At 36.2% G+C, this 25,232-nt stretch overlaps 1 protein-coding gene across 1 annotated transcript; it reads left to right on the forward strand.

The window, feature by feature from the left end:
• Positions 1-5,448: 5,448 nt before the first annotated feature.
• LOC143593689 (putative clathrin assembly protein At2g25430) lies at positions 5,449-7,653 on the forward strand. The gene has a single exon (XM_077073243.1). The coding sequence runs from the start codon at positions 5,476-5,478 to the stop codon at positions 7,360-7,362; it is 1,887 nt and encodes a 628-aa protein (XP_076929358.1). The 5' UTR covers positions 5,449-5,475; the 3' UTR covers positions 7,363-7,653.
• The last annotated feature ends 17,579 nt before the right edge of the window (positions 7,654-25,232 follow it).

A 25,232-nucleotide genomic window follows, 5' to 3' on the forward strand; every position in this document is an offset into this window, starting at 1 on the left:
CGTAGCGCAAAGGATTACTTCACGTAGTGCGAAACACAAGTGATTTCCCGGATAATTATAAAACTTCGTGTAGAGCGAAGGGGACTATGTTCATTTATTCGCGTAGCGCGAAGGAACAAGTTTTCAAAAACACTAAGGCAGCTCTCAAGTGGCTTGCGGAGATGCGAACATGCGAAGTGCACCATCAAAGAGCGACATTGCGCCCATCGCACTTTGCCCAAGCCTATGCCCGTGCGCGTCGGGTGCTTCGCACCCTCCACTAGGACCACTGGGCGTAATTTCTTTTATAAGAACGTTAACATATAAACTAGCTTTCTTATAAAGAGATTACTAGGTTTATAATCTAGTGATATGGGACAAGAACACACTTTCTTATTTATACCAAGGTGGAAAGATTCCATTTTCTTTCCTCCACCAATGTGGGATGGAATTTACTTATTTCATGCTCTTCACTTTTCCTTTTTCCTATTTTATGGATAGTTATAGTCTCTCCTCGTTATTTTAAATCATGTCCCCAAGATTTACTGGAATAAATGTGGATATTTCCTTTTCATTTCTGATTCCTATTCCCAAGTATATTCTGGTCCACGCCTTGAATCCCACTTTACATTGACCAGAACGATTCTTTTATTTCTTAGAATCTTGATCTCTCTATATTCAATTTGTAAAGGCTTCTCAACAAATTTCAACTTTTCATTTACCTTTATATCTTGAAGGGGTACTCTCAATGATTCACCAGCTAGGTATTTCCTTAAGTTGCTTACATGAAATACATCATGTATACCTGTCATTTCCTCTTTTGCCGAATCGAATTACTCCCTTCCATGGAGATACTTTCAATAGCACTTTATCTCCAACCTGAAATTCTAATGGTTTACGTAATATTCTGCATAAATCTTGTGACGATCTCGTGCAGTCTTTAATCTTTCCTTGACTTGATTTATCATGTCAGTACTTTCATGTATGATTTCAGTATCTGTTAATTTTTTTCCTCCTATTTCTGCCCAACATACCAGGGTTCTGCACTTCCTTCCATATGGTGCAACATTAATGCTTGTATGATAACTGTTATTGTAGAAGAATTCTATTAGTTGTAAATGTTCATCCCAATTTCCATCAAATATAAAGAGCTTACTAGTTATATAATCTAGCGATGTGGGACAAGAACACACTTTCTTATTTATACCAAGATGGAAAGATTCCATTTTCTCTTCTCCACCAATGTAGGATTGAATTTACTTCTTTTATGCTCTTCACTTTTCCTTTTGCTTATTTTATGGATTGTTATAGTCTCTCCTCATTTTAAATCTCGCACTCGATATTTACTGGAATAAATGTGGATATTTTCTTTTCATATCTGATTCCAATTCCCAAGTATATTCTGGTCCACGCCTTGAATCCCACTTTACATTGACCAGAACGATTCTTTTATATATGAGATTCTTGATCTCTCTATCTTCAATTTCTAAAGGCTTCTCAACAAATTTCAACTTTTCATTTACCTTTATATCTTGAAGGGGTACTTTCAATGATTCAACAGCTAAGCATTTCCTTAAGTTGCTCACATGAAATACATCCTGTATACATGTCGTTTCCTCTTTTGCCGAATTGAATTACTCCCTTTCATGGAGATACTTTCAATAACACTCTATCTCCAACATGGAATTCTAATGGTTTGCGTAATATTCTGCAAAATTCTTCTGACGATCTCGTGCAGTCTTTAATCTTTCGTTGACTTGATTTATCTTGTCAGTACTTTCTTGTATGATTTCAGGATCTGATAATTTTTTTCCTTCTATTTCTGCCCAACATACCGGGGTTCTGCACTTCCGTCCATACGGGGCAACATTAATGCTTGTATGTAACTGTTATTGTAGGAGAATTCTGTTAGTGGTAAATGGTCATCCCAATTTCCATCAAAATCTATTGCATATGCTCTTGACATTTCTTCCAATGTTTGTATGGTCCTTTCACTTTAAGCGTCAGTCTGTGGATGGTGTGATGTGCTTAAATTTAACTTTGTTCCCATGGATACTTGGAAACTTTTCCAAAAATGAGAAGTAAAACGGCTATCCTGATCAGACACGATGGATAATGGAACTCCAAGTAAGGAGACGACTTTGTGTACATACAGTTTAGCTATGAACAATTAAAGTGTCCTTCATTGGTATAAAATGAGCCGTTTTTGTTAATCTATCCGCAATCACTCAGATTGTGTCATTACCTCTTCTTGTTGTAGGTAATTTAGTAAAAAAAATCCATTGTTATTAATTCCCATTTCTATTATGGCATTTTTATTCGTTGAAGTAATCCTGGTGGCTTTTGATGTTCAGCTTTAACTTGCGAACAAGTTACGCATTTCGAAACATAATTAGTTATGTCCTTTTTCATTCCTATCCACTAATAGATTTTCTTTAAATCTTGATACATTTTATCTCCTCCGGGATGCATTGTGTATTTGCATTTATGGGATTCTTCAAGAATCATTTCTCGCAGATTTCCTATTATTGGTACCCAAATCTGTTTCTCATTCGGAGAATTTCATCATTTCCTTTTACTAGTAGATCAATGGTATCATTTATCTCTCATCATCAGTATTATTTTCTTCCATTGCTTGTTTCTGAGCATTCTTCACTTCATCAATTTAAATTGATCTGAAATTCTAACCTTAGAGCTCGTACTCTTTAAGGTTTCTTATGCTCTTTTCTACTTAATGCATCGGCTACTACATTAGATTTACCTTCAGGATACCGGAGACATTTCTACTTAATGCAACGTCTTTGCCTCATGTTGAGCTCCTTTTGCCCAAAATACATTTTTTAACTTTTATGATCTGTGAGTACAGTAAACTTACTGCCATACAGATAATGTCTCCAAATATTTAGGGCAAAAATTATTGCTTCCATTTCTAAGTAATGTGTTGTGTAATTCTTTTCATGCTTCTTTAGTTGTTTGGATGCATATGCAATAACTTTTTCACGTTGCATTAATACACATCCCAATCCTTCTTTGGAAGCATCACAACAAACTGTGAAATCTTCAGTTCCTTCGGGTAATGCAAGTATTAGGGCATTTGTTAGCTTTTGATATAAAGTTATAAAAGCCTCTTCTTGCTTGGGTCCCCATTCAAGCTTGACACACATGTTGACTTTGTTAATGGAACTCTATTCGGGAAAAATTTTGAATGAAACGTCTAATATATCCTGATACTCCTAAGAAACTTCTAATTTCAACAGGAGTTTTAGGAATTTCCCACTTAGTGATAGCTTCTATTTATGAAGGATCCACATCAATAACTTCATGGTTAATCAAGTGGCCTAGGAATTGTACTTACTGCAACCAAAACTCACACTTTGAGAACTTAACACTAAGGCGGCTCTCAAGCGGCTTGCGGCAATGCGAGCGTGCAAAGTGCGCATCAAAGTGCCACGTTATGCCCATCGCACTTCGCCCGAGCCGATGCCAGTGCGCGTCGGGTGCTTCGCACCCGCGGCTAGGACCACTGGGTGTGATTTGTCTTATAAGAACATTATCATATAAACTACTCTTCTTGTTAAGAGCTTACTAGTTTTATAATCTAGCGATGTGGGACATGAACTCACTTTCTTATTTATACCAAGGTGGAAGGATTCCATTTTCTTTCCTCCACCAATGTGGGTTGAAATTTACTTCTTTTATGTTATTCAGTTTTCCTTTTGCTTATTTTATGGATTGTTATAACATTCAATCCCGTATATTTAAATTTAAAATTACACTAAAAATCACTACATTTTCTCCCTTCTTTCTGTTAAATAATTATTTTTCTACATCTTTATCAATACCATTTATCTTTCCTTCACTCACAACCACTTTAAAAATATATTAAAAAAATTATAGGATGTGAACAATAACTTTTCAAATATACCGAAAAATTACTGCATTTATCTCTCCTTCGTTCACAACATCCTAAACCACTTCCAACAATATAAAAAGATCTTTAATCATGTTCTTCGACCTCCTTTACCCGTTATGTACCTAAACTACCCTAAAACCTTATCATTAGTGATGCGCGCTTATCTTTCAAGTACTCTAGATCATTTCTTTATTTTAGTTAAAACATAAATTATACTTCTAAAAACAAAATAAAAAATTATATAGTTTAACTTTTAAAAAATCTAAAAGTTACAAGCCACTCATATTTGCTAATGCCTTGTGGTTCAAGATAAGTCAAGCTTCACATCACGTATGTGTCAAACACGCTGAATATCATTTGTTCTTCCATAGGGTATTATATTGGCCCGATGCAACGAGAGTAGGAGTTCTTGGCGTTACAGGATAACCAAATCGTTGGATCATATATATTTGCAGGTATGATTGTAAATATTTGTTGAGCTTGACTTAGTCAGCCTCGAATCACTTCCTCTCGAGCTAGAAAGACGTCTTCTAATGTTGATTCCTCGAGATCTCTTGCTTCAAGCAACATTTGCCTTTTCGTGAATGCATAGAGAGTTTTAGGTTTTATTATGTGTGTAATGCATTTGTTAGAAAATATAGGTGTTATTAAATTAGTAAAAAGAGTGGTATGGTTAAGTTTTTTTTATTATTAAATACAATGGTTATTATGTCATTGTCCAACAACTCAAACACACTAACATCTCGGGAAAAACTACCCACCCAACTTGCCTGAAATGGTGGCAGCGGTTTGGCCGAGCGGCAAACTTGACTTGAGTGGGGGTGTCCGCATGCGCCCCTACCCCTTAATAATATAATAATCAAAGTCCATTTAAAATATCATTAGTCAAATAATACAGATAAAATCTTTATAAGTAAACCTAAAACTCGAACGGTCCACAATCAAGTATCAAGTCTTTATACACTTTCTCTCTCTACACATATTCCAGCTCTCATCAGAGAGAGAGAGAGAGATCTCCGGATGCTTCCTTCTTCTTGGATCTGAACTAAATAAAGTCAACGGATCTCTTCATCCACCGCTTACTAGATTATTATCATCCGTACGCTACTTCTCTCTCATCCATTTCATTTCAATTCAATTAAATCCTTACTATGTGATTGCGTGTGTTGTTATTTATGATTATTACTAATTGTTTGCTCAATTCTCATCTAGATTTTATAGGAGAATTAAATCAATTATTACCCATCCTCATGCTGTTAGATTATTATTATTATGACTTTGTTTCTTGATTATTATAGTATCCTATGGTGTCTACTTTTTTTGATCTAGATTTTACCAACAATTTATTGCTTTATGATATGTTGATTTCGCTATCTACTTGGTTTAGGAATTCACTAGTTAGCTAGGGACCCGTCCTGATGCTGCTAGAATTGATACTAGTTATCAAGTGTATATGAATGTATGGCCTGTAGTTTTATCCACTTATTTTGCCTTTTAGTTTGGATTCCGAGCTAGATTTTAGTCAAATTTACTTGGTTTTTGTGTGTGTTTTTTTAGGGTTTAGTACAACAAGGTAACGAAATATGGCTTTGAGGAAGGCGATGGGTGCTGTGAAAGATCAAACTAGTATCGGAATAGCTAAAGTGGCTAGCAATATGGCTCCTGAACTGGAGGTTGCTATTGTGAAAGCCACCAGTCACGATGATGATCCCGCCAGTGACAAGTACATCAGGGAGATCTTGCAGCTGACGTCTTACTCGCGTGGTTATGTGAGTGCCTGTGTGCACGCTGTTTCAAAACGGCTGAGCAAGACTCGCGATTGGATCGTTGCACTAAAGTGTTTGATTCTGACCCATAGATTGTTAAACGAAGGGGACATAGTTTTCCAGCAGGAAATCATATATGCTACTAGAAAAGGCACACGCTTGCTTAACATGGCAGATTTTCGTGATGAAGCCCATTCAAATTCATGGGATCATTCTACATTTGTGAGGACTTATGGTTTTTACCTGGATCAGAAGCTGGATTTGATTGCATACGAGCGGAAACAAAGCAATGGTGGCAACGAAGAACAAGACCGGTTCAGGGATGATCGCTGGCGGTCCCCACCATACCGTGGAAACGATTATGGCTACAATGATGACCCGGGGTATGGTGGAAACATGAGGAGGTCCAGATCTTTCGGAGATGTGAAAGAGGGATCATCTCAGCAGAATAATAATAATAATAATGTGACACCATTGAGGGATATGAAACCAGAAAGAATATTTGGAAAGATGGGCCATCTACAAAGGCTGTTGGATAGGATCTTGTCATGTAGACCTACAGGCCTTGCAAGAAACAGTAGGTTGGTGCTGTTTGCTTTGTACCCTATCATACAAGAAAGCTTTAAACTTTATGCAGACATTTGTGAAGTTTTGGCCATCTTGCTTGACCGCTTCTTTGATATGGAATATCAAGATTGTGTGAAAGCATTCGATGCTTATGTCAGCGCCGCAAAGCAGATTGACGAGCTTATCGGTTTCTACAACTGGTGCAAAGATATGGGCATTGCAAGATCTAATGAGTATCCAGAAGTTCAAAAGATAACTTCTAAATTACTGGAAACATTGGAGGAGTTTGTTAGAGATAGAGCCAAGGCTATGAACAGCCCAGAAAAGAAACCAGAAGTTGTTGAACCGGTTAAAGAAGAGCCAGAATATGATATGAATGAGATTAAAGCATTACCAGCACCCGAGACACCACCACCGCCACCACCTGCACCTGAACCGCCCAAACCTGAACCACAACAACCATTAGTCGATTTAAGACCGGATGAAGCTTTAACCGCAGATGATCAAGGAAACAAATTTGCATTAGCATTGTTTGCGGGTCCAGCTGCAAACAAAACCAATGGTAACTGGGAAGCATTTGGATCAAGCGGTGAGTCTCAGGTAACATCCGCCTGGCAAAATCCAGCTGCCGAGCCTGGAAAAGCCGATTGGGAGCTTGCATTGGTGGAAACCGCTAGTAATCTTGAGAAACAGAAGGCGGCAATGGGTGGTGGGCTTGACCCGTTGCTTCTGAACGGGATGTATGATCAAGGAATGGTGAGGCAACATGTCAGCACCGCCCAGTTAACTGGCGGCAGCGCTAGCAGCGTGGCGTTACCGAACAAAAGCGCCACACCCGTGTTAGCACTTCCCGCCCCTGATGGGTCGGTTCAAACAGTTGGTGGCGATCCATTTGCCGCCTCGTTAACTGTGCCTCCGCCTTCTTATGTTCAAATGGCGGATATGGAGAAAAAACAACAGTTGCTTGTGCAAGAACAGATGGTGTGGCAACAATATTCTAAAAGTGGAATGCAAGGTCAAAGTAGTTTGACCACTATCAACAATGGCGGTTATATAGCTCCTGGTCAACCGCCAATGATGCCATATGGATATCCGCCTGTTAATGGAGCCGGGTATTATTATCCAAATCCTTACTAATACATGCCTGCTGTGTGTTTCTTGTTTTTTTTTTACATTTCCACCGCATCGTTTCATGTTGATTGGTAGTGCATTTTTCTTATGACGAAAAGAGATCTATAGACGAAAACGATTTGGTACTTTTATTTGGGAGGAATGTAGAGATCTCTTGCATATGTTCTCCATGTTTGTTGTTATGCAATGTTATGTCCCTGTTGATCTACTTTTGTAAACACATGTAATCAAATTACTGTTGGTTTTATTTCTATTTTCTATATATGCTAAATATAACATGCTTTATTCTGCTTGAAATACTTTTATAGTGCTTCATGCTTTTTTAATAAAAAAGTGAAGTGGCACTAGATGCATTATTTCTTAAGACTCAAGTAATATTGTATGCCACTTCCACTTTCATCACAGATTTATTGTTGTTGTTGTTATTATTATTATTATTATTATTATTATTAACCACGGCAATAATAATAATAACAATGAAAAACAAATAAAGTTGGGTGTATTGCTTTGGTTTGTGACTAGAATTTCGATTGTGACTTTAAGTTTCAGATTCTTGATTTGTGTAATCTAAATTACGGGTGCAACTAGCCTTACGCAAGCTCGACTTGTTATTAATTATTAATTAATTTATATATATTTGTTTTATAATTATTTTTTTGATATATTTATCATTTTGTATATGACATACATATGTTAGTGTGTTATTGTTGTCATAATGTTATATCTGATAAAACTATTAAATCAACGTGCCACGTATAATTGACAAAAGTTTTATAATTCATGGGCTCGTTTAGGCCCGTGCTTGATAAGTGAAGCTCAGCTTTGGGCTCGTTTGATAAATAAGTTTACATTTAGGCTCGAGCTTGGCTTGATTTAAGCTTTTTTACATGCCGATCTTGAATAGCCTGGGAGTGTCTTGGCTCGTTCACACCCCGTAGTCGAAATACTACTTTATCCAAGCCGTTCGTTGATTGTTACAAACCTCATACAGATCGTCTTTTTTTTTGGGGGGGGGGGGGGTGGGAGGTAACTTAGGTTGTGCCAAATAGTCAATTCACCCTGTATCCCAAACCTAATAGAAAACTTCTATACCGAGTTGATGAGGCGAGTTTAAATAATATTTTATGGTTTTTGTACTTCAAAAGTTGGTGTTCCATAAGGGTGTATGACTTGACGATTTCAATTTGTACGAGGAATACCCTGGAGATTGATTACGTATGGTTTGATGAATCCACACTTGTATGTAGGGGTGTCTAAAATGCCAAATCATGACCTGAACCCAAATAAGCGTCGGGTTAAACAACAGCAAAAATTCTTAATCTGTTTATTTGGGTTAACCCGACAACCTGTATTATAATTAGGGTAGGTTTCGGGTTTGTTTTTGAAAAAAATCAGGTTTTGGGTTACCCCCCACCAAACATTATAATTGGCGCCCTAACTAAACAACCCAAGCACACGTAGCCTTTTATTGTTAAAATTTGTATCACTTGTTTATAATGAACAAATGCAGCTATGTCAACATGATAACAAGTTTTAACAATAATCTAGTGGGCTAGAAGATAGTTACACTTTACATGAAGCATGGGTTTGATAATAAACAAACTATTGACGTTGCAGCTACGTCTGCATGATAACCAAACTATGAGCATTTTTCAACAATGCTAAAATATGGTTTATCAATATATGCTTTTACATCAAAATGATGGAGTATATAAAGCAGTAGCAGTATCCATCACTTGTGGCCTAGTGACAGTAATGTTTGGGTTCTCTAATGGAGACCCAAGTTTGATCCCCATTTGTTGCATTTTGTGGATTATGGGAATGAAATATTTGAGCTCAGTCTTGTGAGGTTGTTAGTTTGAATCCTAAGCTCACCCGGGTTTTCGTGTCACAATGTGTTACGCCAGAGAGTTCCGGTCTTGTGGCGGCACAAGTGAAAACTGGTGGTATGGTCTCCAGGGGGAACGCCCAAGCCAAACTCTGAAGCCAACGTGAACCCGGTTAACACAGGATAGTTTGGCCAGAGTGGCAATGAGACTCCAATTTAAGGAGTGTGGTGACCTAAACACAAAAAAGAAAGTCGCCCAACACATAAAAATAAATATGCACAAAATAACCTTAAAAGATAACACAAACTTAAAATGGTTACATGAAGTTAGTGATTGAGGTAACTACCGAGGAATCAAACTACTAAGCTATACTATGAAGTTATGGGAAAGAGTGATTGAGGTTAGACTTAGACGGGAAATTCAGGTTACGGTGAACCAATTTGGTTTCATGCCGGGGCGTTCCACCACAGAGGCATTACACCTTATAAGAAGATTGATGGAAAAATTATAAGAAGATTGATGGAAAAATATAGAGAGAAGAAGCGTGACCTTCATATGGTGTTTATTGACCTACAAAAGGCCTACGATAGTGTGCCACGACATGTGCTATGGGAGTGCTTGGAGGGTAGAGGAGTACCCAGGAAATACATAGAGATAATTATGGATATGTATACCAGGAGTGCAACAAGTGTCCATGCGCCAGTGGGGGACACTGATTTCTTCTCGGTAGAGGTAGGTCTTCACCAGGGGTCAGCGCTGAGTCCGTTTTTTTTTGCAGTAGTCTTAGATGAGTTGTCAAAGTCGATCCAGGGGACGCTTCCGTGGTGCATGATGTTCGCAGACGATATTGTCTTACTTGCTGAGAGAAAACAAGATCTAAACATGAAGCTTGAGGAGTGGCAAACAACCATAGAGACAAAAAGTTTAAGGATTAGTCGCTCTAAGACGGAGTACCTCCACTGTGATTTTGGTGGGGGGAATTGACAATGAGGACGTACATATCACCATTGAAGGCCAGGTGGTGCCGCAAGTAACGAAGTTCAAGTATCTAGGATCATTTATTCAGAGCGATGTGGAATTAGACAGTGATGTGACCCACCAAGTTCAGGTAGGATGGTGTAGATGGAAAGCAGCCACATGTATATTATGCGACAAGAGTTTCCAAACTAAACTAAAGGGAAAATTTTATAGGGTTGCAGTTAGATCTGCAATGCTATATGGAACAGACGGCACAAGTGCGGAAGATGGAGGTAGCAGAAATGAGAATGCTACGTTGGATGTGTGGGCACACAAGGTTAGACCGAATAAGAAACGTTGTGTTTCGGGAGATATTAGGGGTAGCGAACATAGCAGATAAGATAAGAGAGTGGAGATTTAGATGGTTAAGACATGTGAAGAGAAGACAAACGACGAATCCTGTTAGATCCGTAGAAAACATTACTATAGAAGGGAGGAGGGGAGAGGACGACCTAAATTGACGTGGGAGGAGAGGATTAAGCATGATTTGATATACCTAAACCTCTCCGAGGACATGGTTGAGGATAGGAATTCGTGGAGAAGTAGAATTAAAGTTAAGGATTTTTAGGGAGAAATAAATAACTTAGGGCTTCTATTTAACTTATTTTGGTCACACACCATAATAGTATATTCTTTTCATATACCACCACGACCACCACCACCACCACCACGACGACGACGGCGACGACTACTACGACTACGACGACTACTACGACGACGACGACGACCACCACCACCACCACCACGACCACCACGATTACCACTACCACTACCACTACTACGACAACGACTACGACTACGACCACCGCCACCACCACCACCACCACGACTACTACTACTACCACTACTACCCCTACTACCACCACTACCACTACCACTACTACCCCTACTACCACCACTACCACTACCACTACCACTACCACTACTACTACTACTAAACTTTGATTTCTTTTGTATTGCTTCATACATATATTTTTTAGATCTGAGGGTCTCTCTGGAAGCCACCTCTTTATCCCTTTGGATAGAGGTATGGTGTGCCTACATCCCACCCTTCCCGGACCCTACCTATAACTTTGCCGTTGGTGGGACTTCACTGGGTATGATTGATTGATTGATTGATTGAAACATGATTATTGTTAAAATTGGTATCACTTGTTTAAGCTCACTAATGTATTTAGCATTTGGTTACAATATCAACAATTTTTTTTTATTTTCAAAATTAGTTGCTACTTTGTTTATAATTTATAACCACCAAATGCACGTGGTCATATTTCTTGTTAGATGGCGGTGATGTTTAGCTTGTCAACCACAATGTGTTGTTTTTCCTGGAAAAAAGCAGGACCTTCTTTAGAAGAAGAACAAGATTTTAATCCTATGTTTTTTATCTATCCTGTGAGCAAATACTTTGTCCAATCTAGTTTGTCATTTTTTTACTAGTTCTACCTAATGGTAAGCATATCCAATCTATCTGCCCCTCTCATAAGGACAAGGTTCTTTCTTTATGGCGAAGCCCAATAGCTATTAAAAATTTTTTATATATTGCATGCAGCTTGATTCAGTTAACCCTAAACATGGCTAACTCAAACCTTAACAGGGTCGCTTAGCGGGTGAGCTGATTAATCTGAAACCCAAGTGGATTGACCAGATTAACAATTGTATGGTTCGAACAACTTAATTTCTAAAACAAGAATCATAATTTCCATTTTTAAAACAACTTGTTTTTAGAAATCGATCCCCACAGTTTTCTTTTCATTTTTTTTTTTTTGACGATTTGCATAAGTGGAAAAACAAAAGACTTTACCCGCTCATAGAGGTGGACCAAAATATATATTTTTTTTCTAGAACAGGTTCCAGGTTTGGTCAACAATGTCAAGATTCGGGTCGGGTAGGAACCGATTCTAGGCACGGTCGGGTTTTTGACCGGGTTTGGCAGGTTTTTACTTGGTTTTGGCTGGGTCGGGTCCGGGTTTGGCTAAAAAGAGGTGGAATATATCGTTTATGCCTTCGGGTCCGAGCATAGTTATTTCCGAGGAACTAAAACCCGGTTCGTACCCGTGGCCGGTGGGGTACACTGGGGGGTTTTATGCCCAAATCTACACTCAACCAAAAACATACGTTTGAATTCGGTAGTGTGCCCAAACTGGTTTGTTAAGGAATAATTTGAACCCTATACGAATCGACTGGGGTCGGGTTGTAACCGGTTTGGGTCCGAACTGTTTTTTATCTTTGTTTTTTGTGTTTTTATATTTAATACTAAAACACGAACTTAACAAAAATAATAACTTTGTTATGTTTATTACATGGTTGGACGCCTCACACCTTGCAAACATTTTCTTCAAATTGGCAAAAACATGATCGAACAATTGCTACAGGAATGTGTCTTATACATATCCAGTTGTATCCTCGATCATCTTGAAAAATCACCACCATGCATCTTTGAAATGTTTTTGTAGCATTACACAATCCAAATGTCACCCTGTTATGCAAATCAAGATCATAAAGTGTCTTGAAAAACTATAATAAACCGTGGTAACATATATTCTCACATAACCAATCTAACATTCAATCAATGAAAAATAATTTTCTGTGGGAGCAATGAGTTTTCGATAGTAAATGCAAACTCTCCAATACACGATAGTCTTTGCGAGCATACTCATACTTTCCGTTGTTGATCTACTTTCTTTGGCACCACATGAACCGAACTCCACCATGCAGAATTTGAGATTGGGATATCAAAGCAACATCAAGTAGCTTACTCACCTCCATCTTTAATTACCAAGCCTTGCATATCGAGGTTTAAGTCGGTACGGTCGCACTGATGCTTCACAACGGGCGTGCATGAGCCTCAACAATGGATCCTCGAAAACATACAACTTCTCATACCTAAGAGAGTGTTGTGATACGTGGAAACATATGTTTCTAAGTCTAGGACTTTTGATATTTAAATTCCTTTAATAATTAACTAGGTTAAAACCCTGTAATAGAACAAAAACAACAAAAAGTTGCAAATAAACCATATGCAAAGCCATGCCAAGGTATGGTGTTTTGTTGGCCAAACAAAATAGAATAGACAGAAACAATAAACATCAAAGCCTGTTTTTCTTACTTAAAAAATATTATACCTTAGGTTCTAGACTTTTTGTTAAATGCAGTATCTCTATCACTCCCCAACAATGAAGAGATCTATATAAATATAACAATGTTACAATCAAGGAATACAAGAATACAAGAAATACATAAAGAGGACAATATATAAAAATACAAAGATAGTTATCTAATATCCGTAAAACTTGGAAAACTTTACACCTAATGTATCAATGATTAGTCGTTAAACGGTTATTTTATGAATAAAATTTTCCTTATTAAGATCCAAGATCTTTCAAAGTCAACAAAAAGTCCAAATTTTGTCACATAACAAACACTACCTGGAATAACCTCGAGTGGCGGGCCATAAAGTATATAAAATACTAATATGACTAAATGGCCTCAAAAATTCAAAATATATGTTAAAATATTAAAGTCGATGTATAAACATAATTTTAGAAGATTCGAATCCAAAAACTAAAAAACAAGCAATCGAAAAGTTAGTACAAGACACTGAAAGAACCCGACACCAACTATTTTCAAAAAAATAGTTTCTTTAGTCTATGTTGTCAGGAATTTGATATCGTTCAAAGTCTGACAAAAATTAGTAAAAACGTGATCTGATTGATTATCTAAAACTCGCAATACGTTAAACCGAATCACCAAAACAATACATATTATAACCAACCCTTCACCTCCAACCCCTCTCCCCTTTGGCCGGCCCCTCATGCCACCTCACCCCCTCACCTCTCTTTTCCTTCAATCACTCCTTAACAAGTAACCTCCTAATCATTACCCCCTAAATCCTAGCTTAGTGTGTTGTAAACCACCAACTTAATCCACATTTCACTTTAACACCCAACTCACCACTCTACTATTCCTCTCCCTGTCTCTATATACACGGCACACACACACACATTCACATCACCAACAAAATTCAAAATCACACTCAAGATACATGAGGAACACATAATCAAGGATGGAATAAGCACCATAAAAGTCAAGATTCAAGCAAGGTTCAAGTAGGAAGAACACCCACACACACACTAAATCATCCATTTCCGTCTTCTTAAGTTCATCAAGATTCAAGTAAGTTATAGTTATATTTTTCCAAGTTTGAATAGATGAAATTATATACATTTAGGTTAAGATTTATCTTAGAGTTTGAAAATGTGTGGGTGCATGTGTGTGTATATGGCCATGTGTATGTATGCATGGGTGTGGGGGAGTGTTGAACACTCACATACATGCATACATTCACAATGAAGATCATCATTGAGTTGTTGAATATGATTAGAGATTTCATTGTTGTTAAATTGTGTATTTGGATAATTTGGGAAAAAACATGGATGGATTTGATAAGTGGGTTTGTTGTTAGAATGGATTTTGGGTAAACGATGATCAATGAAATTGCTAACATTGTCTTAGTCTATTGATAAGGATTAAACTCCAATAATTAAAATGGTAATAGACAAGAGTTTGTTCATAGATTGAAAATTTTGCATATTTAGGGATTTTCTTGAATACTTGGAAGATTTGATGATTATTGATGTTAATGGAATTTAAAATTGATGTTGATGATAGGATTATATGCTAGAGATTTCATAACTTGTTAGTTTAAAGACAATGTTTAAAGTTAGATTGTTGATTTTTAATAAAGGAAACTTTGTTGAATACATAGTTGAGTTTTGATCTTAATATGAACGTTCAACTTATATGAACTTGATATATGGTAGATTATTAGCTTGAATTATGATAAAATACATCATCTAAACGTCTATTGGATTGTTATATGAATTACTTGTCAACTACTTACTAGAAATGGAAACTTTGTGACGTGAATGAAAGAAATTTCTAAAATTTAAATAGCACAATAGGTTGCATGAAATCTTGTCAAACTAGTTGAATGAGATACATAAAAATCATACATGATTATATTTGAAAGTTTGGATTAGATAAAATCATTTAAATTGGAAGTTACTATTACTAGAAACTTTGTTGATTGAACACTTAAGTGGTGTTTGTTTTTCTTTAAAAGCTCTTCCCCATCTCTTTTGATTGTTCCACGCAGACCATGCACAGACGTTGTGCTCTGCAGTGTATTTATTTTTTAGAAGACATTTCATTAAAAAATGTCTGCGCGTCCTCTTATCTTGGAAGTCCTGGACCTATGACTTCTGAACTCTTCTTCCTCTTCTTCAGGTTTCCAAACCCAACTTACTTCAAACAAAATATGTCCCTCACCTCCAACCTCCAGCTCTAACCCCACGGTCGGACCCTCTCCTCCGTCCCCACCGTTACGCCCCGTCTCCTCCATCCTCACCGCCGCCGCCCCTCCCCTTTTCCACCTTCACCGCCACCGCCTCTCCTCCACCTTCACCACCGCCAGTTGTGTGGAGCATTGATATGTGTTTGGAGTGCTAGGATCAAGTCTTCAAGTGTCATTCAGTTCCTTAATCATTCAGGTTTAATTATTTGCTATTGATTTTTGCTTTGTTATTGTTTATTATAATTTTCATGGGTTGGGTTGAAGTGCTCAAAACTGACTGGTGTTTGATATTTAATTATGTGCAAATTTCAAAATACTTATTTTTTCAATATAATATACAATTTAGCTATTTAATGTGAGTAAATATTGGATTGAAATCCAAGTTGGAAGACGAGTATACACCACATTACTTGAATTGAACGCATTGGAAATAATGAAGCAACCTTATTTTATCTTGTTATTATGGAGTCATTTATTCTCCAGTTTACACGATTAATTACATATGTTAAAAAGTGTTATCATGTTAATTGAGCATTTAATTTGTGCGTTGAAAATTTTTTTATGTTTAGATTTGATTTGTGCCTTGGAAAATTGGTTTATTTCAATTTCAGTTTATGTTAGCAGTCTACAGACGTTAAAAACAAATAATCTTCTTCTTGCAGACTACAGCGGTTTGGGCCACCTCTCCTGCTATAGATGTATTGATGGAGGCCCAAGTATTGAAGAGTGTGCCGTGTTATATTTGGAGGCCCATGATAATGCTTCCAAAGGTGGCCCATGAAAACGAGCATAACTTGGCGTACGAAGCTCTTTTTCAAGCCCACGACCAGTTAAATCGAAGCTTGAGACGAGGAGCACGTTTTGGTAAACTGCCCACGGCGGTTTGTTCCTTGTCTGAAGCCCAAAAACTCCTCCTAAATAAAGTTACAGACCTTTTTATGTTTTTTCAGCAGTTTTTACATTTTTATTTTTGGGTTTGTGTTTGGCTCATGGCCTTTCTTGGGCCCATTTCGAATTTGAAAGTCTATTTATATGTTGCTAATGTAATATGAAAAGGCGGACTTGAATTTTATCAATAAATATTTTTCTCTTCATTTTCCTTAACCTTCGGGTGGGATTTGAGAGTTTGAGAAGTTCATCACGGGCATTCACGGAATCAACATGATTCGATCTTCGTTATCGTTTTGCCGCTGCATCATGTATGCAAATGTGGTCCGCAGACTGTAGACATTTTATCTCTGAAAAAACAAACATCACCTTAGAAAATCTTAGTTGATTGGTTAATGATGAGATACTTGAACTTGTACATACTTGATGAACTTGATTTGATGAATACATAATAGATGGACATGAATATACTTGATTAAGATGTTTGATGAGTTGATTTGAAATAATCACACATGATTAGGCATTCATGTTAGGATCTTCTAAAGGAATATAGGATATATTTGAAAAGGGCAAGTTTGGCATGTTGTGATAACAATGATGCTGATGAGAATCTAGACTATTAGATGATATGATGATGTTTTTTTTTTCATATTTAAAGTGCTAAGTTTGACATTGCCATGACTAGTAAACTTAAGATGTGAATTTAAGGATTTAATTTGATTAAAAATGTGTTATTTGGTATTATGTGATTAGATCTGGAAATAATGGTGAATTATTGGTTATAATATATATATATATATATATATATATATATATATATATATATATATATATTTGGTTCATAAGATGTTTGGTGTGGAGTTATTTGGTTTAACTTGCTTGTCGGTAACTTTAACGGTCGAAAGATCGGCTTTTAAAACGCGAACCAACACGACAATTAGAGGCTGTTTTAGAACAGCCCCTAAAGTTGTAAAATACTCATACAAAAAATAAGTTAATGTATGAAAAGAGGACCACATAGCAAAACTTGGTCCTAAACGGTTCGTATCGTGAAAACCGACACGAAAACGTTAAAAGTTGATATTTTAAGAAAATAATAACTAAAATGGAAAATAAAGGATTTTTATAAAAGAACTCCTAAAACTTAACTAATACTTATATAACAAGTGTTTCAAAGATTTAAGAATTAGGTTTTATACGAAAGGTTGACCGGTTCTTTTTTAAACGAAAAACTGGGAAAACCAACATAAATAGACTAAAGTGAATTATAAATTCCTAATTATAATTTATGTTGTTTTAATATTCAATTATTTATTTTATTAATTTCATAATAATAATTATTAAGACAATAGTTAACTAAACCCGAGTTGTACTTGTTGATTGTTAGATAGGGAATTATACGCTTGTATGCTTGTTGGTCAGAAGATTAAATAAACAAATATTATTAACAATTTAAATATGAACCAAATTTTATTTTTATCAAACGTGTACTAATATAGGATACGAGATTTTGGACAAAAGGTTCGACTATGAGTTTCTCTAAAATCCCCTTGTTTTCAAATGAAATGTTTTTATAAATGTTTTTTTTTGGGGGGGGGGAGCATATTCTTTTTACTGATTTTTTTTAATGTTTAATGCGTTTTATTTTACAAATCGTGTTAAAATTGGGATGAGTCAAATTGGTTAAATAACTGTTAACCGAAATAGTAAGGGCACATAAATGTTGGTAGATCTATCGGGTGACGCCCCCACTTCCAATCGCGTTGGGTTAGAAGTGAGAATATTTTGAGTTTGGTATGTTTCGAGTTATCAATTTTGATAGTCATACGCTTGTTGTATTCTTTGCTCGTCTACAACATTACGATTTGTTTGAAAGATAAAATGCTATGTTTTCATGAAAAATGATTATTGTGGTATAATGGTCGAGAACCCTTATATAATGGTCGAGAACATATATATATATATATATATATATATATGTTTAAGTTCAAGAGAGAAGTCATGTTAATGTGAGAAATGCGAGAAGTCATTTCAACCAATCAAATATTTTCTTTTGTTTTTTATATTTTATTAAAATCCAAGGGTATAGTGGCAAAGATTTTAGGTTATATACTTGATAAGTATTAGTTTTGGAAGTTTTATTTTGTTTCTTTTATCAATTTTTATATTTGTTAATTAAGTATTAAAAAAAATGATATCATTTTTGTTTTATGCGTGCGTCACACTGTCACCAGATCATTTTATTTTATTTTTTTTATTTTTTTAGTTTCTTTTTTATTTGTTAAATAAAAAATATAAAATTTATGGGGTTTATAATTAAAATTGTTATATAATACCAAGTAAAATTTTCAAAACAGTTACGATATATAAATAAATATAATCATATATTAAAATCAATTTTTTATATTTCAAAATAGCAAATACATCGAAATTTTACATCCATTCTATATGTGTTTATAGTGAATCGTAAGATTATAATTATATTAAAAATTCACATCTATTTATACACGTTTTTAAAAAATCTTTTATATTTATATAATATCATGATTAAACTACCAAGTAATAATATAAATATATATTTTTATTGGTGTAAAAATTGACAAAGTGTAATAACCATAAACAAACGAAATAAAAACAGAAACCTACATTAAACAAAAAGCAGCCTACACATGAATCATTTGTACACTACTATTAGATATCATAACACTACACAACCAACATACACGTACACAATTTATATGTTTTTGGATAATTAGATAAAATATGTACGTAGACAAACCTTTAACGGCCAAGTTATACCTACACACGGTTTTAAGATATACTAATATGTATTTGAAGAAATATATTAAGATATACCTACACACAGTTTTAGTAGCCTACACACTTTTTTCTCTAAATATGTTTGTTAAATTCAAATGAAGTTAGTTTTAGTAGCCTACACACTAAAAGTTTCTCTAAATATTATGTGTATGACCGATGGTTGTGTAGGAAAATTTGTTTTCTTTGTGTGCTTGTAAATTATAATAGTGGGGTGGTTGCGTTCAAGTTTTAGGTATATGTGTAAATATTTTTTATTGTTTTGTGTAGTTGGACACATTTTTATGTGTAGGTTGTTAATTAATCCAGTTAATTAATTTGATATTTATGAGATGCATATTTACCAACTAAGTGTAGGAATTTATCCAATTTTTTTAGGATAATATCCATATATAAAAAGGAACCTCTACACTTATTTATCAATGTGTGTAGGATTATGTCAATTTAATGTAGGAAGAGTAAAAACACAAAATTTATGACTATATATTAATAAAATATTAATAAAAACACACGACTTTATACAAAGTTGGTGAAACCAGAATTGATTTTCTATAAATTAAAAAAAATACTTATTTGTGTATTAATGTCAATTTAAATTATAATTGTTTCATAAATTAAATTCTTCAATCAAAATAAAAAATTACCCTTCAAGTATTAAAATCAATTAAATTGAATAGCTTAAATTTACAATATTGCCATTTTAGTTAATGACCATTGATTACACATAATCAATGGTCTAGATCTACTTCTCGCACTTCTTGCAGTAAAATAAATTCTCTCTTGAACCATCCCTTATGTAGGTTTAAACTATTTTGTATAATAAAGAGAACTCACCAACATTCGTGTTGACAAACGTTTTAATATGCTTTTCAGGTAAGTGATGGCTTCGAGACGAAATGGGAAATGAGTTGGTGTTGTGTTTTAATATGTAAATCTGGGCATGTAATAAAACCGTGTCTATGACACGTGTAAACTTTGATTATGGAATAAAGTTAACTTTTTAAATAAAAGTCCAACTTTGTATATTATAATATTTTGCTTTATTATGATTGCCTATCGGCATTTGTCATAACCCGAACGACTTAGTTAAAGTTTCCGCTACGTAGATTAAGTTTTTCGGGGTGTGACAATATCCCCCTTCAAGCGAGACGGTGGTGGACCTAAACGAAGTAACCGACGAAAGTAGTCAAACTGAGGATGAGGTAGAGTTTTTGTAAAATTATCTGCCACCTAGAGCTTGGTAGGCACAAACTTCGTGTGTTATTTACCAGAAGCAACTAGTTCATGAATAACGTGATAGTCCAAGTCAGTGTGTTTAGCCTGTTTATAAGATACGGGGTTTTTCATGAAAAGTAAAGCACTTTGATTATCAAAGAGAATAGTCGGACGATCATGTGGTAAATCATGAAGCTCATGTAAAAGGTGTGTTATCCAAACAATCTCAGCAGCTCTATTAGCCATAGCACGATATTCAGATTCACAACTGGAGCGAGCAATGGTAGGTTGTATTCTGACACTCCATGAAATGAGGTTCCCACCCAATAAAATAGGGTAACCATAAGTAGATCGTTGGGTTTCCAAATAACGCGCCCAATCAATATTAGAGTAACCAAGAAGAGATGTATGAGAAGGCCGAATATAGTGCATCCCAAATGCTAAAGTCCCTTTGATATATCGGTGAATCTGTTTGACTGCCTCATAATGTGTAACCGTTGTAGCTTGCAAAAATTGTCTGACTATTCATAACATAGGAGATGTCTGGGCGGGTAATTGTGAGATACATAAGTGCACCAATAATTGAACGATAATGAGTAGGATCTGAATATAGTTCACCTATAGAGACAAAAGAAATATTATTGCTTAATGGTGTGGTGCCGGTTTGGCATTCAACATCCAAGCATGAACTAGAATATCCCTAGTATATTTAGACTGATTTAAAATAGTCAAGTTGATGTATAGGTAACTTCTAGCCCAAGAAAGTAGTTGAGCTCCCCCAATTATTTTATGGCAAATTCTTGGTTAAGGCAAGTGATGAGCGAGTTGAGTGAATGTAGCTGATTTCCGGTCAACATTAAATCATCAACATAGACTAATAAGTACATGATGCAAGAGTCTTGTTTAAATATAAACAAAGACGTGTCAGCACGACTACACACAAATCCATTGTTGATAAGAAATGTGCTAAGGCGATGAAACCAAGCCCAAGGAGCTTGTTTGATCCCATATAACGCTTTATATAATTTGCACACATGATTTGGAAACTGATAGTCAACAAATCCCGATGGATGTTCGATGTATACATTTTCGATGAGATGGCCATGGAGAAAGGCATTGTTGACATTCTGCTGATGTAGTTTCCATTGGTTGATTTCGGCTAAGGAAAGGACAATATGAACCGTGGCGGCATTAACCACATGACAGAATGTATGGAAATAATCAAGACCCGATGTCTGACTAAAGACTTAAGCAACAAGACGAGCTTTGTAGTGATCAATACTACCATCGACAAGGAACTTTGTGCGATAAAGCCACTTGGAACCAAAAATTTTACGGTTTGGCGAGCTAGGGACGAGTTTCCATGTTTTTTTACGATTAAGGGCGCCAATTTCACACCTCATAGCAGAAACCCATTTCGCATCCCAGTTGGCGGTTTTAAAAGTTATCATATCAGTATTTGCGAACAAGGCGCGAGGTAGAGGAAGGGTATAAGGTGTGTGAGAGATCAACACGATGGTGGGGTTTAAAGATTCCGGATTTGGAACGAGTGATCATAGTTATCATAGGATGAGTCGAGGAAGAGGGTGGCAAGGGTGGTAGTGGTGAAGAGGTTTTAGTGGATGTTTATGTAGAAATTGGGTTTACGGGAGCATATAGTGATGAGATTGGGTTAGTCAGATGAGGAGATTGGGTAGTAGACGTGTGGGTGGTAGGAGGGGGTCAGGTTATGGGGATAGAAGGCGCTGGAGGTGGTGTTGTAGCAGTGGAGTTGGTATGAATATGAGAAGTTGGATGATAATATTTCATGGGAAATGAGTCCATGCATATGTGACAACGTTGGTCTGATATAGAGGTTGATGGTGTTAGGTTGGGTGTGCTACTTGGACCATGATAATGGAAAGAATGTGAGTTTTTTTTGAGAATTAGATTGGTTACTGGTAATATTTGGGGATGCAATTTCCAGAAGTAATTTTAAGAGTAGAAATTGGTTGCTCAGTTATTGATTCATGAAAGGGAAAACGGTTTCATCAAACTGAGCGTTTCGTGTGGCCTACACACGAGAAGTAGATGGATCTAAGAACCTATAGCCTTTATGTTTAGGGCTATAACCAACGAAAATACAAGGGAGACTCCGCAGTGCAAGCTTGTTTGGTGCATAAACATGTAAAAGCGGGTAGACAAGATACCTAAACGTACGGAAGGAGGCATATGTGGTAATTTATTAAATAATAGTTCAAAGGGTAACTTTTATTTTAGAAGGGGTGTAGGGAGCCAATTTATAATGTAAATGGCAAAGGAAAAAGCATCGAACCAATAAGTGGGTGGGAGTCTTGCATTAAACAACATAGCCAAGCCAGTTTTGACAATGTGTTGATATTTTCGTTCTGCCCGTCCATTTTGTTGTGGTGTGTAAGGACATGATACACGATGGAAAGTGCCATTTTGTTCAAACAACTTCCGAACCCGATGATTTATAAATCCAATTCCCCGTCACTTGGAAAACAAATTTCTTTTATAATTGTGTTTGAACAAAAGGCATGAAAATAGACAAAGCATCAATAAATTCAGACTTGGCATGTAAAGGATAAACCTAAGAGAAATGTGAGAAATCATCTATAAATGATACATAATATAATTAATTATTAACCGATTTAACCGGTGACGGTCCTCACAAATCACAATGTATTAATTCCAAAGGTTCGGTGGCCGGTTTATTATTAATAGTAAAGGCTAGCATTTTAGATTTAGCTATTCACATGGAGCATAAAGGCCCGGTTTAGGCAAAATAGAAGATAAGGACAAATGTCCATGATTTTGTAGCAAAACAATAATATTAAATGGGACATGCCCCAAACGAGAATTCCAAACTTCAAAAGAGGCTTTAGGACGTAATGAGGAAGCAACCAGGGTTGATGCCTGGTATTTAGGACATAAACACCGTCTTCACGACATCCTTGGGTTAGCACATGTTTGGTTTGGTGGTCCTGAATATAAAAATAAGAATGTGAGAATATAACATCAACACCATTGTCTTCGGTTAGTTTACCCACAGATCGCAAATTTTAGAAAGATTTGGTACTACCAAGACATTGTTTAAATTAACAGACCCGAAAAGGTGCATATTACCCATATGAGATACCAGAAGTGCTTTTCCATTACCAAAAAACACATGATTATTACCTTGGTGAGGCTAGGGGTTTAACACACCACTCGGAGTACCAGTCATATGATCTGTGGCTCCCGAATCAACACACCAATCAGGACCATGTGTGTTAATGTGACACTGGGCATGGAAGGCACTCGCCAATGGTTCATCTGATGGGGTAACCGAACCTACAAAGGAGGCAAGACGAGAACAATTATTTGCAAAGTGACCCTCGGTTTCACAAAGTTGGCATGAAAGTGCCTTGCGGGGTTGATTATTGTAGGAACCGGTTGAACATGCTGAATGATGACATGTAGAGAAAATATTATAGGTGTATGAGCCACGAGTAGAAGTGTTGGGCTATGTAAGCAACTGAAGTGTGGGATGGTCCATGAAGAGCTTTCATGAACAACTCATTTTTGAAGTGTTAGCCATGGACGGGCATTACGAACCGAAGTTGAAAAGTTTTCGAACGACAGTCCTAATGCACATGAAAACTAGTGAGCTTGGTCAGTTGGTTCAACTGGTTGGCCAGTAGCACTTAACTGATCACATATAAGCTTGAAAGCCCTACCATAATCAGGAACATATTTATCACCTTTTTGAGCTAGACGGAGTTGATCGCGAAGGGTTTGAACCCGTTTCGCCAACGAGTTGCTAAAACCTGCCTCTAAGGCAACGTAGATAGCACGAGTAGCAGTCAATCCAACAGTGATCGAGACTGCTTCTTCAGTTAACAAAGCATCGAGGATAACAATAGTTTGTTGATCAGCCGCAAACCAAGGGGCATATTCAGGGTTATCAAGTGACTTGTCTTCCCGGGTAATATTAGCAGGAGGGGGCTGCGACATCCGCCAACATGATGAATTGGGTTTTGGAGAGATAGGAGAAGAATCATTTGGTTTTTCCAGTAGATATAATTGGTAGATAAAAGTTTGAAGGATAACATAAGGGCAAGAGTGTTCATAGGGATGGAATTAGAGGATGAATAGGCAATGGAAGAGAGTGCAAAAAAAAAGAGATAGGTAGGGAAGAAAATAACCGGGCAAAGATTTAGAAGAGCAGGAGATGGAAGGGGAAAAGAAAGAGGGAGTTCAACCAATTTTGGCTGATACCATGTTTAATGTGGAATCTCTATCACTCCCCAACAATGGAAAAATCTAGATAAATAGAACAATGTCACAATCAAGGAATACAAGGATACAATAAATACATAAAGAGGACAACAATATATAAAAAATACAAAGATAGTTATCTAGTACTTGTAAAACAAATATATGACCTAAATATTTCAAGAACATTAAGAGGCTCTAGTTACCAATTGTTAAGTATTGTCATGTCTTTTATAATACAAGGAGGCTTTTTACCAATGCGTTAGGGCAAAATTTGTGTTATACGATTAAACTTATATTTTAGCTCCATTGGAATCGCTACAAACTACTAAAAGTGGGGGTATACAAATAAGAAGAGATATACAAAAGAAAGTAAAATACATTGGATATGCATGAATAGTACATGTTTATGAGAGGAGTTGAATTTGACAATTAGGTGTTGTTTGACCTTTCAATACTAAAATGTATGCGATATGCGGACCACATATGCCGACCTC

This window comes from Bidens hawaiensis, unplaced genomic scaffold, assembly GCF_021521415.1.
Source record: "Bidens hawaiensis isolate Kalapana, Puna unplaced genomic scaffold, B.hawaiensis_p1.1 tig00042503_1, whole genome shotgun sequence".
NCBI classification, from domain to species: Eukaryota; Viridiplantae; Streptophyta; class Magnoliopsida; order Asterales; family Asteraceae; genus Bidens; species Bidens hawaiensis.